We start from the raw sequence: 16,231 nt of genomic DNA on the forward strand, positions 1-16,231 counted from the left end.
AGCACGGCTACAATAGCAACGGTTGGTCACATCTGTTGGTACTTCAGGTGTGGAATTAACTGAATTCTGGGGCTCCCGGAGCTAGGGCACTGACGCCGAACAGCATGGGCAACAAAGACACTCTTTCCTGACATGTTATCAACAGCACAAAACGGGAGGGGGGGAAGGGAAGTTGAAATGAAAGTGCTGCTAACAGCTATATATTAATATTCAAAACCCTACAAACTGAGGCAGCGTAGTGCTGCGAGGATTTGGTAAAAGGTCACAAGCCATAATAAACACGCAGAGACTGGGCCCCAATAATAGGAACTCAGTGGGTTCATGGTCAAGCCAGGCTTGAAACCCGATAATCTTTGAAGTGCAGGCGCGCAACACCCATTGGACTCACAGGGCTTCAGCCCCCCCCCCGTCGTGTGTGGCAGCCCGGGATAAGACAGCTTCCCGGGCAGTCACACAGCCGCACCCGAGCAATTCACAGGTCTTTAAAAGACCATTTCCATGTTAATGAGGCCTGTTGCTGTTGTTTCACCTCTTCTACGAGCCCCTGCAGCTCCATTCTGCCTATTGCTCACCCCTTCTAAGAGCCCCTGCAGCTCCACTCTGCCTATTGCTTAAAGTTTCAGCCCCCCCGAAATTTTTTCTTATCCCCCCCCCCGAAATTTGGCTCTAGTTGCGCCTCTGTTGAAGTGCAATATCCACCAGGTGGAAGAGGGGGTTGGGGGGACAGGGGGTAGGGCTGCAGCCTCAAAGCACACAGATGTAACTTTCCTACCTGAACCGATAAGACAGGAGCAGCAGCGTGAAGAGCTGTAGGCTGGAAAGGCCGATCCGACTTCCCACCTTACCGTGGTTAATGCAAATGCCGCGTAAACCGGATCCTTTGGCGGGCTTCTCTGGAAGTGGAAACCAGTGATGTTTACAGTGGTCTCTGCTAGCGCTTCGGCCACAGCCCCTCCAAAACCCCACAGTCTGCTCTCGCTCACTCAACCCCGAAGCAATGAGGATCGGAAGCCGGTGGCAGCAGTGATCTCCGGGTGCCCATGGGACAGGAGGACTAGGTAGAGGCGGCGGCAGGGTCCTGCAACATAACGGGGGCCTCGTGTAAACAAGTGGGGGCAGAATGTCAATTTATTTGCGGATCCCCCGGTACTGCGGCACTGCTTTACTGTGCCCTCTGCTTCAGCGCCCCCACGTTTTATGCTCCGTCTCACGCTCCAATAGCAGGGATGAGAGCCCGCGCTTTCTGGAACCACAAGGTTACACACGGTCTCTCACAGCAGGCACACCGGTTCTATTCTAATTATGGAGCGATCTGCAAGCTGAGCAAAATATAACCCTTTTGAACACTCTACGAGTGCTATGGCGGGCATTATGCTAGTGCGCCTTATTTTACCTCGCGGCGGCCACAAACTCCTACTTGCAGAGACTGAGTGACGTTTCACTCCCTCAGCCAATCACTGTCTAGAGCCCAGTTATGGGCTGCCAGCCAATCAGAAGCCTCCAAAGGCTCCCGGCACGCTTCTCTGATTGGCTGTGAGCCCCATAGTGCTCACAGCCTGTTTCATTTACGTGATTTAATGTCTACTTGTCCGTCGGACGAAATAGACATTAAATCTTCTTGCCCACCGATAAAAACAACTTGGTTCGGGCGTCGGGCGATATGATTCCCCCACCCCTGTTTGTAAAGCGCGAACAATCACCCGTAAGGGTCTCTAGGCGCTGGGGGCGTCGGGAAGATTAAGCAAGCTATTGCCCAGAGTCACATGGTGCTGGGCTAATCTGCCACCGGCGCTGGGGATCGAACCGTGATCCCCAGATTCCGGAGTCAGTCACCCTGGCCACGACGCCACACCTCGTCATGGAATGTATCCCCTCAACACATGGTTTGTTCCCACTAGATCCATCTATCTGGTTCAGGGAAGATGTAATATCTTGAGTGGCCGTCCCAGTGTCTACTAAACTCTCCGCCTCAAGTCTGTCTCCTGGATTGAGGCAGGCTTCCTTCCTGCACACCATCCCATAAGGGGCAATCTTTCCTCTGTGATGTCCCTTTGGAAATAACTAGAGGTTGTCCAAGATTGGGAGAATTGCATCTGCTTGACAAAGTAAATGCGCACAGAAGACCATGAAAGACGTATGCAAGTCCTTCTTACTTTAGGAATTAAGAATGGTGGTTGATTTTGTTATACATTTTCTGTCTCATTACATGAAAGGTGACCGTTCTTATTGATCTCTTGTTCTGGGGCCTGTTTTTGACCTTTTTGTTCCTCTTCTCGTCCCTCTTTTCCTCTCTGCTTTTGCCTTCCTGATTTATCTGCTGCTTCTTTTTCCTGCCTTTTGGTTTGCATTTTATAGACGGCGAGGTGTGTGCCATCCTCTTCCTCTGTCCAGTTGTGCCTGCACATGTTTTGATGTGTGAGGGTTTTGACATAGAACTTGATGCTCCAGAATGTTTGGACTTGATTTATGTCATTTAAGACAGGCTGCTGTCTGGAGCCTTTTGTTGAAATAAACTGCAAGTTATCTTACTGTGCACGTTTGTCTCTCATGATAAAACAGGGCTTCACATTGTGCTAACATTTTACATAAAAGACAGGTTTCATCTGTGAGCCTACCCTTTTGAAATTGCTCATTTCTAAGTCAATGGCCTCTTTTAATGGACCTATAAGCCTTATGTGCCCCAGCTGAAATGTTGACAGTCATGACAGTTTCCCATAACAAGATATTTTCCTAAGCCAAAATGTATAAACGCTTTGTTAGTTGCAGGCAGATAACCTTTACAGATTTGACCTCTGGTATGTCGAATGAATTTCATTATCACCACTCCTACCAAAGATTTACAAGATCATGCTCAATTGTGCAAGATGTAGCTGAACAAAAGTTCTTGCATCTAAGGATTGCGGCATGTGTTAGAGACACCACCACCTTCCAGATACTGCCCACGATCCTTTTTTTGACCCTGACCTTAAATCTTTAGATGTTAAAGCTGTAGTAGTCTTGCTTGCATCTTTTCTTCTCCAGCATTGAATCTTTCATAGATTTACATGTTTGAATTATGTTCCATTGTTAGGCTTGGAATCCTCAATTTAAATGTACAATGTCAGAATAAACTGTGATTCAACATGTTATTTAACACCATAAGGTGTAGGCTTTGAACTCCACTCCCCCAGGAGCCACCATCGTTCAGGTTTAGTGCTGCATGTCATGGGAAACTGCAGTCCTCTCAGAGCTTTGCTTTTCTCACAGAATAGAATGTGCTTATAAGACATTCTTCTGATGTTGACACTTCTACTGTCCATAGATGGAACCTTTTTAAATAATTTTTCATTTTTCATGGGTATTTTCTACGTTGTTTCACCACTCCCAGATGCATGGCTCAGATACAATCCTGCCGCAAAGTACGTGGAAGCAAATGCAACTTTTATATCTTCAAATTATCCCTAATCTCGGCATCATGCTGAGACTCCCAACATAGGCATCCCCTTTTAAGCTCCCCAGTCTTGTGAGATAAAGGAAAAAAATTGGAAGTATTCTCTGATGATCCCTCATACACTGCATTCAGTTCCTGAATCCAGATCACAAGTCACCCGAGTAGGACTTGTGTAAGACCTTTACAGCTGAATCTTTCAGAGGCAGATGAAAATATTTCTATTGTCGCAGCGGCATGTCAGTATGAGAAGAGCCGGTATGCAATGCTCCTTCCCTGCACCATCCAGTGAACAGCTGAAAGAAACTTCTGCAGGTGGAACTTAAAAGGGTGAAGACCTCCAACATTATTCTGGTCTGCGTAGGTTCTTCACTTCCAAAACCCACTCAAAGTAAGATTTTATATCTAGCTTGCTGCCCAAATGGCTAATGATTGCCTTGTCTTAAAGATTAGAACCCATCCAGCGCTGCTTGAATAGTGGCTTTCTTATTATCGACCCAGTCAGTGAAGTGCTTCTTTGTTGACACAACTTTTACAGTCTTTGGCAAAGAAGTGATCCACGTCGGAGACCAGAACATTTGCAGTGACCTTGTCAACAAGTTCTGTAAATGATCCCTTCAGCAATAACCCATAAAACTGCATTGGTTGCCATGTGGCTGTCATAGGATCATTTGTCATCAATGATCTGCCCACTGATGAAGATAAATACTAAATCTTCAAAAAGTTAAGAGAACAAGAAGCTCAATTAAAATTGTGGAGTGTTTTGTACATCTCACTCCATGATCTCCTTTGTCTTCTGTTCTGACCTGTGTCAACTTTTTTTTTAAATAATTTTTTTTATTGAACAATGAATCATTTACATAGGTACATCGAGTGTTCATAATATTAATTTTACACATGCAGAGTCAATCAGCTAATATTGCAATTCAACTGTAGCATTTTATGGTGAATCATTGACATCCAGTTCAGGCAGTCTTGGGGAGGTGCATATGTTCCCTCTTTAGACATTCCAAGCAGTCCAAATGGGGACCCATTTTTGGGGGCAGCCTCTTGCCAGGTACACTGTTTTCTCTCTGAACATGCACCAGTCCATGTCTCTCATCCAGGCCCCACCTACTGGGGCATGGTCGGCGCCCCAAAGCTGTGCAATATTACGCTTGGCTATCATGAGTCCCAGTGTCACCCAGGTTTATCTGTGCTACATTAAGGTCTGTGGGCTCCCACACGTTTAGGAGGCACCTTCTGTCCTCCAGTGGGGAGGAGTCTGGGGGTGTGACACCCTTCTCTATGTAGGTCTGCAGCGCATGTTGCGCCTGCATGTATCTGAAGTGTTCTGTACTGGCTAGCTCGTACTCCCTCTGTAGGGAAGGGAAGGATTTGATTTCCCCTTCGGCCCAGAGATCTCCCACGCTCGAGATTCCAATTAGGTCCCACCTGTCGAAGCCCTTGGAAGTCCATAAGTTACCCAGGAGCTCAGAGTCCCATAGAGGGGTGGCCATTGTGATTTTGTTCTCCCAACCCAGACTGCGATTAGGTGCCTTCCACACCTGTACCGAGTGTCTAGTCGGTCCTGTCAGTAATTGCCCTCCAGTCTTGGAGTACAATGGCCTGTTGTAATTCCCTCCAGGGAGTATCCATCGGTCCATGGCGTAGCCAGGGTCGTCAGCCCTCCTATAAGTACCGTGGTTTGTAGCAGCGAGGTGGGCAGCCCAATAGTAGCGCTTGAGGTCTGGCAGGCTAATTCCCCCATCGTACCACGTGAGTGTCAGTTTGGCGAATGCTATTCGGGCCTTTCCCTTCCATAGTAGCGTTCTCTGTAGACTTTCTATCTCCCTGAAATAACTCGCAGGGACTGGGTCCAGGGTATTTTGCAGTACGTAAAGAAATCTGGGCAAGGCCATCATTTTGAACAATGCTGCCCTGCCCAGCAACGAGAGCGGGAGCGCACTCCAGCCCACTATATCTCGTTTTAGTCTCTGAAGGGGGGGAAGGAGATTCTGGTCGAACCTGCGTTTGGGGTCCGTAGTGACATATATACCTAGGTATGTGAAACCCGTTGTGGTGATATGGATCCGGCATCTCCTCGGGAGGATAGGCTGAGGTCCCTGCAGAACGTAGAGCATATACTTCTGCCAGTTAATAGAGTACCCAGAGTGTCGACCGAACGTGGCGAATATATCAAGCACACTATTGAGAGATGCTCTCGGGGAGGCCAGGAATAGAAGGATATCGTCCGCATATAGGGAGATGCGGTCCTCCTACATCTCCGCCCATTTCAGTCCTCGCACCACCGGGTCTCGTCGGATCCAGGAGGCTAGCGGCTTCAACGCCAGAGCGAAGAGCAATGGGGAGAGCGGACAGCCCTGTCGTGTCCCTCTGCCCAGCTGAAAGATTTCTGATTTCTTATTATTCACCACCACCTGGGCTAGCGGGGCTGAATAGAGAAGCTGTACCCATTTAGTAAAGCGTGGTCCGAAGCCCAGTTTAGCGAGCACCCCAAATAGATACGGCCATTTGAGTGTTTCGAATGCCATTGTGGCGTCCAGAGACACGATTATCGCCTCCTCTTGAATTGTTCCTGCTCTTTCCAGCACCCCATGAACCCTTCGCAGATTTAGTGCGGTGTTGCGATGCGGCATGAAGCCCGATTGGTCCGGGTGGACCAGCCCACTAATGACTTTGGCCAAACAGGTGGCGAGGAGCTTTGCCAGATTTTTGGGCTCAGCGTTCAGCAAAGAGACTGGCCTGTATGAGGCGCAGTCTGTCCTGGGCTTCCCTTCCTTGTGGATTGTGACCAGTGTTACAATCCTCTGATCCTGGGGGGAGAACTCCCTGCTCCCTATATTCTTCCAACATCTCCCGAATGTATGGGGTGAGCCTATCCGGTCGGAGCTTGTACAGCTCGATGGGCAAGCCGTTTGGACCTGAAGCTTTCCCTGATCTTAGACTTCTTATGGCTTGGGCAACTTCGTCATTACTGAGGTCACTGTCCAGCAGTTTAACGTCATCTACTGAGAGGGAGGGGAGTGCGATATCCTCTAGCGGCTGGCGGGAGTCGTCCGTCGTGCAGTTTGTTTGTGAACTATATATCTTACGATAGTGAGATGCGAACTCGTTGGCTATCTCTTGCGGGTCTCTCATTGTGTGTCCTGCCTCATCAATCAATTCCGGGACCAGTCTGCTCGCAAGTTCTTTACTATCTAACCATGCAATTAGTTTCCCTGCCTTATCCCCAAGGTCATAAATTCGGCCCTGCTTCTCCCTTCCCAGCTCCTTAGCGCTATCTGTTACTATAGCCCTATAGCTGTCTCGCTTAAGCTGCAGGATGTGCATGTCATCTGGTGTACTGTCTTCCCTTGGGCCTTCCTCCAGCCGGAGAATTTTGTTCTCTGCTTCCACAATGTCTTTTGTTTTTTCTTTCCGTACCCCGGCTATCTGGTAGAGGGCCTGTCCTCTTATCACAGTTTTGAATGCCTCCCAAATATCTGTGGGGAGTGAACCGATCCTTCGTTCTCCTGGAAATATAACTCCATTCCCTTATGCAGTTCTTTATGGACCAGAGGGTTATGGAGATACCAGGGGTTAATGGGTGCTACTCTACCCACTCTGGTTTGTCCAATCACTGTCTGAGCCCACACTGGGGAATGATCTGAGATGCCTCTGGGTCCCATGCCTTATTTCTTGTATATGTGTTACCGGAACTAATAAGTAATCAATTCTTGACAGGCTATTATGAGCTCCTGAGTAGTACATGTGTTGGATACTTTCGGGATGATAGGTTCGCCACGTCTCTACCAGTCCCATTGTATCCAAGAAGTCGGGGAGCCAACGATTTGCTGGGCTCATGCCCTGAGTGGATGTCGATCTAACGTCCCGGAGCCCACTGAATTGAAATCTCCTCCCAGCAATAGAAGGCCATCTGGGACTGACAGTAACAAAGCACCTAGGTCTTGAAACACCAGGCGCTGGAGACCAGGTGGCACATAAACCGATATTAGTGTTAGTAGCTGTCCCGTGATCCCGGGGTACCTACCCCCTGTGTCTGTCTAAATTGAGTTGATAGTTATTGGGAATGAGTTTTTAAGGAAGAGTCCCGTCCCCCTCGAGCCCGAGGTGAATCCGGAGTGTGCCACTAGCTTGTACTTTGCAGGCATTGCCAATTAGGTGCGTTTTTTGAATCATCACTATATCGGGGCGTGCCTCCTAATATGCTGTAGTACCACACATTGTTTAATTTTGTCCCCCAGTCCATTTACGTTCCAACTCATCACCTTAATGCTTTTCTTCCACTTCGCCATCTTCTCATCCTACGTTTCAGCGAGCTTCACGTGCACAGGAGTAGCAGTACCTTGAAGATTCATACTCACGAACTTACAAACCTGAAACCCCACCCTTCTCCCCTGCACTCTGGGCTTGAAACTGCCCATATTTCCATTAATGCAGAGTGCCTGTCGCCCCATTACTAACTAAGAAGAAAATTAGTGGGTAATGGGCCCCGACCCTCCCTCCACCCCCGCAGATACACTTAAAAGTTACAGAGTGAAGTAAACATGACCTGCATTCTATGTGTTAGGTCAAGTCCATAAAAGTCAATCGCCAAGATGGCGCTCTACCTGGTGCCACCCCGGCACATGCTGGACTGTGTAGTCGTTCATGGTCTTCTCACGGCCCTTTTGGCGTGCGTATCAGCAGGCTTGCGTTCAAGGGTTCAGTGCCCCTGCTCTGTGTTCCGTCAATTCTCGCCAACTGTCCAACCACTCGGCCGCTGACTCTGGTGTGTCTCAAAACCGGGATTTTCCCCCAGCCTCTACCCTGAGCCGGGATGGAAACAGCATCGCGTATTTTAGGCCTTTGTCTCTGAGGCATTTTTTGACTGCCAGGAAAGATCTTCGCTGTCGCTGCACCGCCTAGGTGAAATCTGGAAAAAAAGTTATAACTCAGTTTTCGTACTTTAGTGAGGGGGCCACTCTAGACGTTTGCAGGATGACGTCTCTATCTCTATAGTTGAGAAGTCTGGCTAAGATCGGGCATGGAGGAACTCCTGGCTTCGGTCGCCCCCCAGGCACCCTATGCGCTCTTTCAACTACAAACAGATTTGATAGGCCTTTAGGTTGCAGATATGCTGTAATGAGGGTTTCTACAAACCGTTCCGTCGCTTGCCCTTCGGCCCTCTGGGGTACCCCCAAAATACGCACATTGTTGAGCCTTGTGTGCCCTTCATAATCATCTAGCTTGTCTTCTGCGAACTTGCAGAAAGTCTTCAGTTCCTGGATTTCACTCTGCAGCTCCGAAGTATCACTCACCAGGCTGGCAGTAGTTATTTCAAGTTGCTTGACCTTTTCTCTGTTAGTGGCAAGGTCTGCTCGGATGAGCATCACCTCCGAGGAAATAGCGTCAATGCGTTGCTCCATAGATGTTCAAACTCAGGTGATGGCCTCCATTACGTCTTTCAATGTGAGTTCCGGTCCTTCACTCTCAGCGGCCGCCGTTGGCTTGTCTTTAGGGAGTTGATGGTCAATCGCCGTCTTCAAACATGTGTAGCGGTCAAGTTTGTTTTGCTGTGTCACCGTGGATCCTTTATTAGAGGCCATGATGGCGTGGCCCTGCCTCGCATTCCGATCAGGTTCTGAGCTGTAAGCAGGGCTCCCAGTCTCGCCTCTGCTTATCTGCGGAGGGCTGTAGTTTGCAACTTCGGACCCCTGCTCCCCGGCCAGGTGGCACTTCGAATGGCTGCGCTCCGCCTGCTGCGCCCGTATGACAGAGGGCGAACCCAGAGCTTCCTGCGTGCTCCCCCGGTGTCTGCTTTAGCAGTCTCGCGGAATCGGAGCGTGATGCGCCACAGGCGGGGAGGTGTTTTCCTCCTCCTACCCCACCAGATCGGGTGCCTGTTACATGAAGGAGGAGGGGGGGGGGGGAGATAAATCCAGGAGAGTTTGCCCTTCGTTCACCTCACCCACCACTGCTGCATCTGCTCCTGCGTGTTGTGGATGGGCCTGTCAGTGAATATGTCTCCACTATGTCTCACCAGTGTCCCTCCCTCCAAGTCACCTGCACAGACTGCGTGGGAACTCCTGGCCCTGCACGGGCCTCTGCTGTCTTTCAGGGTCCAGGGCCCAGGCGCCCCCCCCCTCCGGTCCTTCCGCTGCAGGGTCGCGCCGGCTGGTTATCGCAGTTTCCTTCGCCTCTGTCACCGCCCTTCAGAGCTCCTTTTCACTCTGGTAGGCTATCGCCACTGCGCCTCACCTACGCTTTACGGAAGGTGCGTGTCAGCTGGTGCTCAGCTCCCGCAGTTTGACTGGCGGCCGCCGCTCCCTTTACGTGTCCCTCAAGGTGACGCTTCCACTCCAGCGCACGGATTCATACGTGAGAGCAGGCCACTGCTTCTCTCGGCCAGCGTGGCCCCTCAGTCGGCAGAATTAGCTCGATCGACTGAGCGGACCTACTGACTGCTGTTTCTTGCCTCGGAACTCGGATTGGTGTAGCGTATTGATGTTGTAGGGGTGGACGGGTCCGGAGCTTCCTTAGCTAGCGGCCATATTGCTATGCCGCGAAGCCACGCCCCTGTGTCAACTTTGATGTTACATTGTGGGTTTTGAAGGCAATATCTGCACAGGGAAAATTATATGGCATTAATGGTGCAAGTACAAAAGCAGGGACCACGAATAAATATTTTTGGATGCGCAGGAATGTGGAGAGGGTGACATTAGGAACAGAAATAAGTGACTGTGAACTCTGATAGCCAAAATTGGGCAAATATATGGAGTAAGTTTCTAAATTTTGTGAACCTTTGTTGACGATGCATAAAGAAGTTGCATAAAGATGTGCTCCAAATTAAAACCTAGGTTGGCTGCCTATGAGGATGGTAAGAGATGAGATGTGAGGACGTTGGAGTTATAGACCTACTGTAGAGAAACATTGAAGGGATCTGGGTGAGGGTGAAGCTGCTATTATGAGTGAAGAATTGGTGAAGAATTGGTTGTGGCAAGAGGTCATTGTAGAGGAGGACTAGCGAGTGGTTTGGATAGGGAGGTCTTAGAAGAGGACATGGTGTTCGAACACCTGTGTTGAACTTGAGATTGCACGGGTAAAGGATGATACTTTTTCATAGGTTGAGCGTTTTGTGTGAAATCCTTTTTTCTGTCCAGTGCATTTATCTAGGTTAGTTTGGAGACCCATGTATTGTGCTTGGTTCTTGTTATGTGCAAGGAAAGGGGATGATGGAGAGTTTAGTGTAGCTGGTGCTAGGATGACATTTGACTTTTTTTCTCAGCTATTGTTTGCATGCTAATGATGTGTGTCACATTTGTATCTGTGTTGTGTATTGGGAATGATTTGGCCTTTTCCGTTACTTGGTTTTATCTATGCATGGTGATATGCTCATCATCCTACATGCCTGTGTGCCTTTCCTTCAAGGCCCATTCCAAAACTCTGTTAGATTTTTTTTCTTCTTTGGAGGATTTGTATCGATTCAAGAGGTCATGAAAATCTGGATAATTATCAAAGCTCAGGCAGAGAATTGGGTATGTTTCTGCTAATAAACAACTGTAAAGAGTACAAAAGTAATCCACATAAGTGTTCAGTTCAATTGCTTTAAATACAAATTTTGAAATTCATACTCTGGGGCACCTTGTTTTAGCTCGAAAGCAGAGTAATGCCTTGCAGTTTATTGGATACACAACCAAGGCCCGATGATTGGCTTGGAGTCTGCACCCTATGCACTCCTGGTTAGTCTAAAGCCACGTGCTGTCATTAAACGGGGACAAAGTTGTTGAAAAGAGTTCAAAACACTAAACCAGCGATTGTTAACCTGTGGTCCGGGCATCTGTAGGGGTCAGCAACACATTCTGGGGGTCCGCAACTGCTTTGAAAATCAAATAATATCAACAGTTTAATAAAGTATATATAAATAAAGAAGAAAATCTAAAAGTGAATTTTTTTAATGTTCTGTAAATGTGATGGAATTTGAAATAGGAGGTCAAAAATGAGGTTGATATCCCCTAGGTTGATAAGTTGCATCAGTGCAAGTACATCGGAAAGAATATACTGCTGACAATTGCTGGCCCAGGTTTGATTTAGAAAAGTTCAAACCTTCCCAATAAAATTAAAATTTTGATATTTTAGGGGGATTTTTTTTATATTTGTGAATTAAATGTAAAATATGTAATTAATTGTGTATTTGATGAATGCTGCATTTAGTGAACTGTTTTGCAGGTCAGATCATCAAAATTGCTTAGGCCAGGGTTCCCAGCTTCCAGTAATTGCTTAGTGGGGGCCCGGGATTCCAATAATAATTCAGTGGGTTTCCCCAAATTCCAGGGTCCAGAGAAATCAAAAGGTTAAGAACCACTGCTCTAAACTTGTCTGACATCTGAGACGTAGCTATTCTAGTGTTACCTTTTACTTTGGGCTTTCAATCTTGGAGGTGAAACTGTGGGGTCTTCTCGGTGCACAATACTACAGTCCTCCGTGTCTCTGGAACGTTCCTGCTGCTTCTGTCTGTGCTGCTACCTCCATGATCTCATTGTTTCTTTGTCTCGGCACCATTTCTGCTCATTCATGTCTGCATTAGAGAAGTCAGCACCCATCCTATTGCTATTTAATATGCTAATTTGTAAAGTAATTTTGGGTCAGGCAGATCATCATTTTGAGTTACAGTAAGACAGCTCATATCCCAATCGCAGCATGAAATTGGATATTGTTACAAACTCCTTATTCTGACATGGGATGTGTTGACTTGGCACTTTGGGCTGTTGGTTACTTCAAGAACATTTATCACTGGTGTATAGCTCAGAATTGTTCGCCACACTCATCATGAGCTACTACAAGTCCCTGTTAACAAACTCTCCACACTGTTGGTTAAGTCGCCTTGGTGAAGGAGACCTTTGTGTTTAGTTTTAGATGGACTGACTTTTGAGCTATATATTGTATAACGTTTGGCCCTATTGAAGTCCGCAATTAACGAAACACCTGCAGGTTAAACAGGAACGCCACCATAACTGAATAAGAGAAGATTAATAGCACAAACTGTGATTGGAGTCTAAATTCTTGGATTGTTCTGGAAAGGTGTGTTCGAAGGTGATTTGTATAACCTATGCAATTCGACTGTAAGGTCTCTTCTCCAAATCAGTTCAGAATGGGGAAGACCGCTTGGAATTTGGCTAAACTGGTTATCAGGCAATTGTAAGGTAGAGAGATGGGTGTGCTGGTGAAGTCCATTAACTGTGCGTCCGCAGATCAGATGCATGGTCTATTTGTGTTTAGTCTTCACCCTCATCGGGTGCACTCAAAGTAGGCTATATATATATGTGCATATATAACAAGTAACAGTATTTGTGCTAACTTAGAAAATTAGCATGTGTGCTGCAGACTGCTTCAGAAAACACAGTGTGGCAGTTCACCCACTGCTTGGTGCTTCCGTGTAGGTACTCACACGACTAACCCTTCAGAGGAGCACTGACGGGCCCTTACAAGCGTGAATGCAAGAAGTCTTGTATGAACCTTCAGGGCCGGTTGTAGGGCATAGAGAGATAATTCAATGAAACTTTTACTGTGCTTGGCATCACTGCAGTGACATCAACTTTCCGTTGGAAGAAGCCTGGTACAGCGCCATGATGTATGGGTGGCCTGCATGCAGTAATGGATTACACTCATCCTATTTGCCACACTTTTCCCTTTTTAAAGGACTTCGATAAAGGCACACTAGCTTGCTGGTTTGCTCAGAACTATAGAGTTTGTGCCTTGGAGGAGGCATTCTCCTTTGCATAGGTTTCACAAGTGCACTTAGTGCAGATCCTTTCTGCGCTCCCTTCTGGTGAAAAGTATCAAAGGTTTTGAAGCCAAGCGCATTTAGTTGATATTTCTGTGGGTCATTAAAGTCACACTCAACAGCTGCATTTTTTCAAAGTATTTTTGATTTTGGCACATTGTGGCAGAGAAATGCTAAGTATGTGATTCTATTAACTATGCCAACCTGCAAAACCAGTTCTTCAGATATGTAAAATCCTCTCTCTAGTTACTATCTAGCCCATGGCAAGAAGAAATCTAAGCACATAGTTCAGATGTTAACGCAAGACTTACTCTAGGTGCAGTTGAAAGGAAGCCACATGTATCAGATGTTATGACGCTTCCAATTGCCCTGTTTCCAGAAGAATACTCAAATCACAGATTCTTCATGTTTCAGGCAAATGGTTGCATAGGGCAGTGCCGCCATCGCACTCTTCAGAGGCGTCATCCCGCCTCTATTAAGTGACAGGAAGCCAAACATAGGTGCCGCCCCTATACACTAGACGTTCAGGTCCTTTTCTTCTCCACCCTTCGACACAGAACCTGATCTTGGCAGCTGAAATTTTGTAGGTTCTTCACCAACTTCCAAAACAATATTTCCAAGAGCGCGTGCTAGCGAAATGTCTCCATGAAAGACTGCATGCTTAAGCTGTCTTGTGTCTGCAGGAAGCTGATTTATTTTACAGGCCCACATGACATCTGTTTCTGGTGTCTCATATCCAAGAAAGATTTAGAATTGTGCAACAAATACTCCCTCATATATCCTTTGGCCAGCAGGGAGTAGAAGGTAAGCATGTATGCCATCAAACACAAGAATTAAAGCTCTTCCCTTTCCATGATAAAAGCCTTTCTTGCTTCAGGTCACAGCCTCTGGTCTCGAGTAAGTTGAAGACCAAATTAGAGGACAGATCTCAGCAGAAGCACAAGTACAGACCGGAGTTGTCTTCAAGTTGCTTCTGCTCTAAGGAAAGGTTGCACTGCCAGCAATCAAGTCTGACTCCATGCCAGCTGTCCGACTCAGAATGTATTCCTCAGCAGGCCTTCAACGCTGCAGCAGGTAGAGGGCTTTATGTAGGCCATCCTGCAGCTGTCCAGATGATTCTAGGTTCTGCTGGAATTCCCACTGTCCCCATTGGTCTGCTGTGGTCCCTAGACAGAGTTCCGCCTGTGGATCTTCACTGGACCCAAGCCATGCGTCAACTTCTTTGCCTAATGCCATGCTTGGTCAGGTCCAGCCCAGAGGCAGCTCCGGACCAGACCTTGATGCTCAACTCTAATTCTAAGAGAGTTCAGCTATATCAAAATAAATGTGCCTCGTTATGAGTTATTAAAACGCAGCACGTGGTGTGGAGGATTCGGTGGTAGTTCATTTCACCTGCACTCTTTTATGCATTATTCTGTTCGATTTAGGCCCCGGCACTATACACCTCTTCAGAATGTCCTAGATGATCATGGATGATTCGGAGATGGTCAACCGTTTATCTCCTCACTGTACTGATGCTGGCCTGTATTCAGACCACCATGAGGGCTTTCAGGTGCACTCTGTCAGAGATGCAATCTTTGCTAGGGGTGTTACGGTGCTGGATATCTACCAGGCAGCTGCATGGTTGTCCGTTCACACCTTCACCTGGCATTACTTGCTTCACGGTCTGCATGGAGAACGATTTTCCCATGCGGTCCTACAAAAGTTCCTGGTATGAAGTTAACTCATCAGACCTTTCACCTTTTATTTTTTTTTGGGAAGGATTGTCTGGAGGTGGCTACTGCTTTGCTGTCTATTGAGGAGGTGAAGTTACTTACCGTCAATAACAATCTTCCTGGTGGAAAAACTAACCAACCCTACATTTCTTTGTGCTCTCTCTCCTCTGTGTTCATGTGAGTAGATTTCTAGGTGTTAATACATTTTCATGTTCGATTCTGCTCACTGGCACAATTTTAATCTGTCACTGTGCTCAGCACCTAGAGCAGGTAATGCTTTGTTTGTAAAGTGGCATCAACATGCAATAGTGGCGCCCGTATACAGAGTTGCGCCAGCACTTACAGAGGCAGGATGAAGCCTCTGTGGAGTTGAAGTCACCATTTTACGGGTGTGCTGGAGCAGTTGCTGGACAGGTTACCAGATCCAGTCTGGCACCTGGTGGAATCCAGGAAGTGAGGAATGTGTGTTTAGAAAGGGAGTCTGCAAGAAAGAACCATACCGAAGGTGAGCAGCTTGTTCTCCAAGTGCTTGTAGGCCATATGGTGCTGCTTGGTACAACAATATAAGCATGAACTGAACAGATTGTGCTGTAGAAAACAACTTTGAGTAAGCTGCGCACCATCACAAGGTCGAAGAGCCAAAGGTACAAGCAGCCTTTTTTCTCTCTGTCTTCGGAAGTGGTTGATGGCCACAATATGACTTTCTGCTGCTATATGGGCAGCTCATGCGTAAATGCTGTCTTTGAGCCAATTTGAATTCTTTCCCTGCCTTTGGGAAAGTGACCCAGTCTGTGTGATGCACAGTCTTTTAGCAATTAAGAGCACTTTGTAGTTCTGACATAAATATACATTTGAGATGAGGATGATTTGCCATGCTTTTTGAGGATTTAGATGAGGTCTGCTTGACATTTGCAGCTTGGAAGAATCTGTACATGAATTGTTTCCCATCTACCTTTCTGAACTAGAAGGCCCTGATTATGAGTTAACCGCTGATCCAATTGATCCTTTTGGTTACTTTTCCAGATTTTAATATGGAATACATCCAGCGAGGCGGCCTGAGAGAACCGCTCATCTTTAAGAAACCGGATGGACTCGGCATCAAGTAAGTGTCTGAGAGTGACTGCGTTTGGAAGGGAAGAGATGAATGTGGCCACCATATGTCATGTGACCTGTATGATATGAACAATGTTATTTGAAATCTGATTACTTACCTGCCACTAGTTTCTCATGGTTTGGATCTTGTGGCAGAAGCCAAGTTCTTCCTTTTAAACAAGGACGTAAACCATTGGAGTCCAGAGAGTAAAGAGCATTTTGGCGGAAATC

General features: G+C 47.1%; 1 protein-coding gene across 3 annotated transcripts in view; it reads left to right on the forward strand.

Annotated features, from left to right (window-relative positions):
• KDM2A (lysine demethylase 2A) overlaps positions 1-16,231 on the forward strand; it is a 770,935-nt gene that overhangs the window by 134,020 nt on the left and 620,684 nt on the right. For 2 of the 3 annotated variants that reach the window (XM_085651618.1, XM_085651619.1), the window contains exon 4: positions 15,932-16,010. In XM_085651618.1, coding sequence (XP_085507744.1) covers positions 15,932-16,010 — 79 coding nt within the window. Of the gene's footprint in view, positions 1-15,931; positions 16,011-16,231 lie in introns of those variants that run through there. The other variant, XM_085651620.1, reaches the window with a different exon arrangement.

The sequence above is a fragment of the Triturus cristatus genome, chromosome 4_1 (genome assembly GCF_964204655.1).
Source record: "Triturus cristatus chromosome 4_1, aTriCri1.1, whole genome shotgun sequence".
Taxonomy (NCBI): domain Eukaryota; kingdom Metazoa; phylum Chordata; class Amphibia; order Caudata; family Salamandridae; genus Triturus; species Triturus cristatus.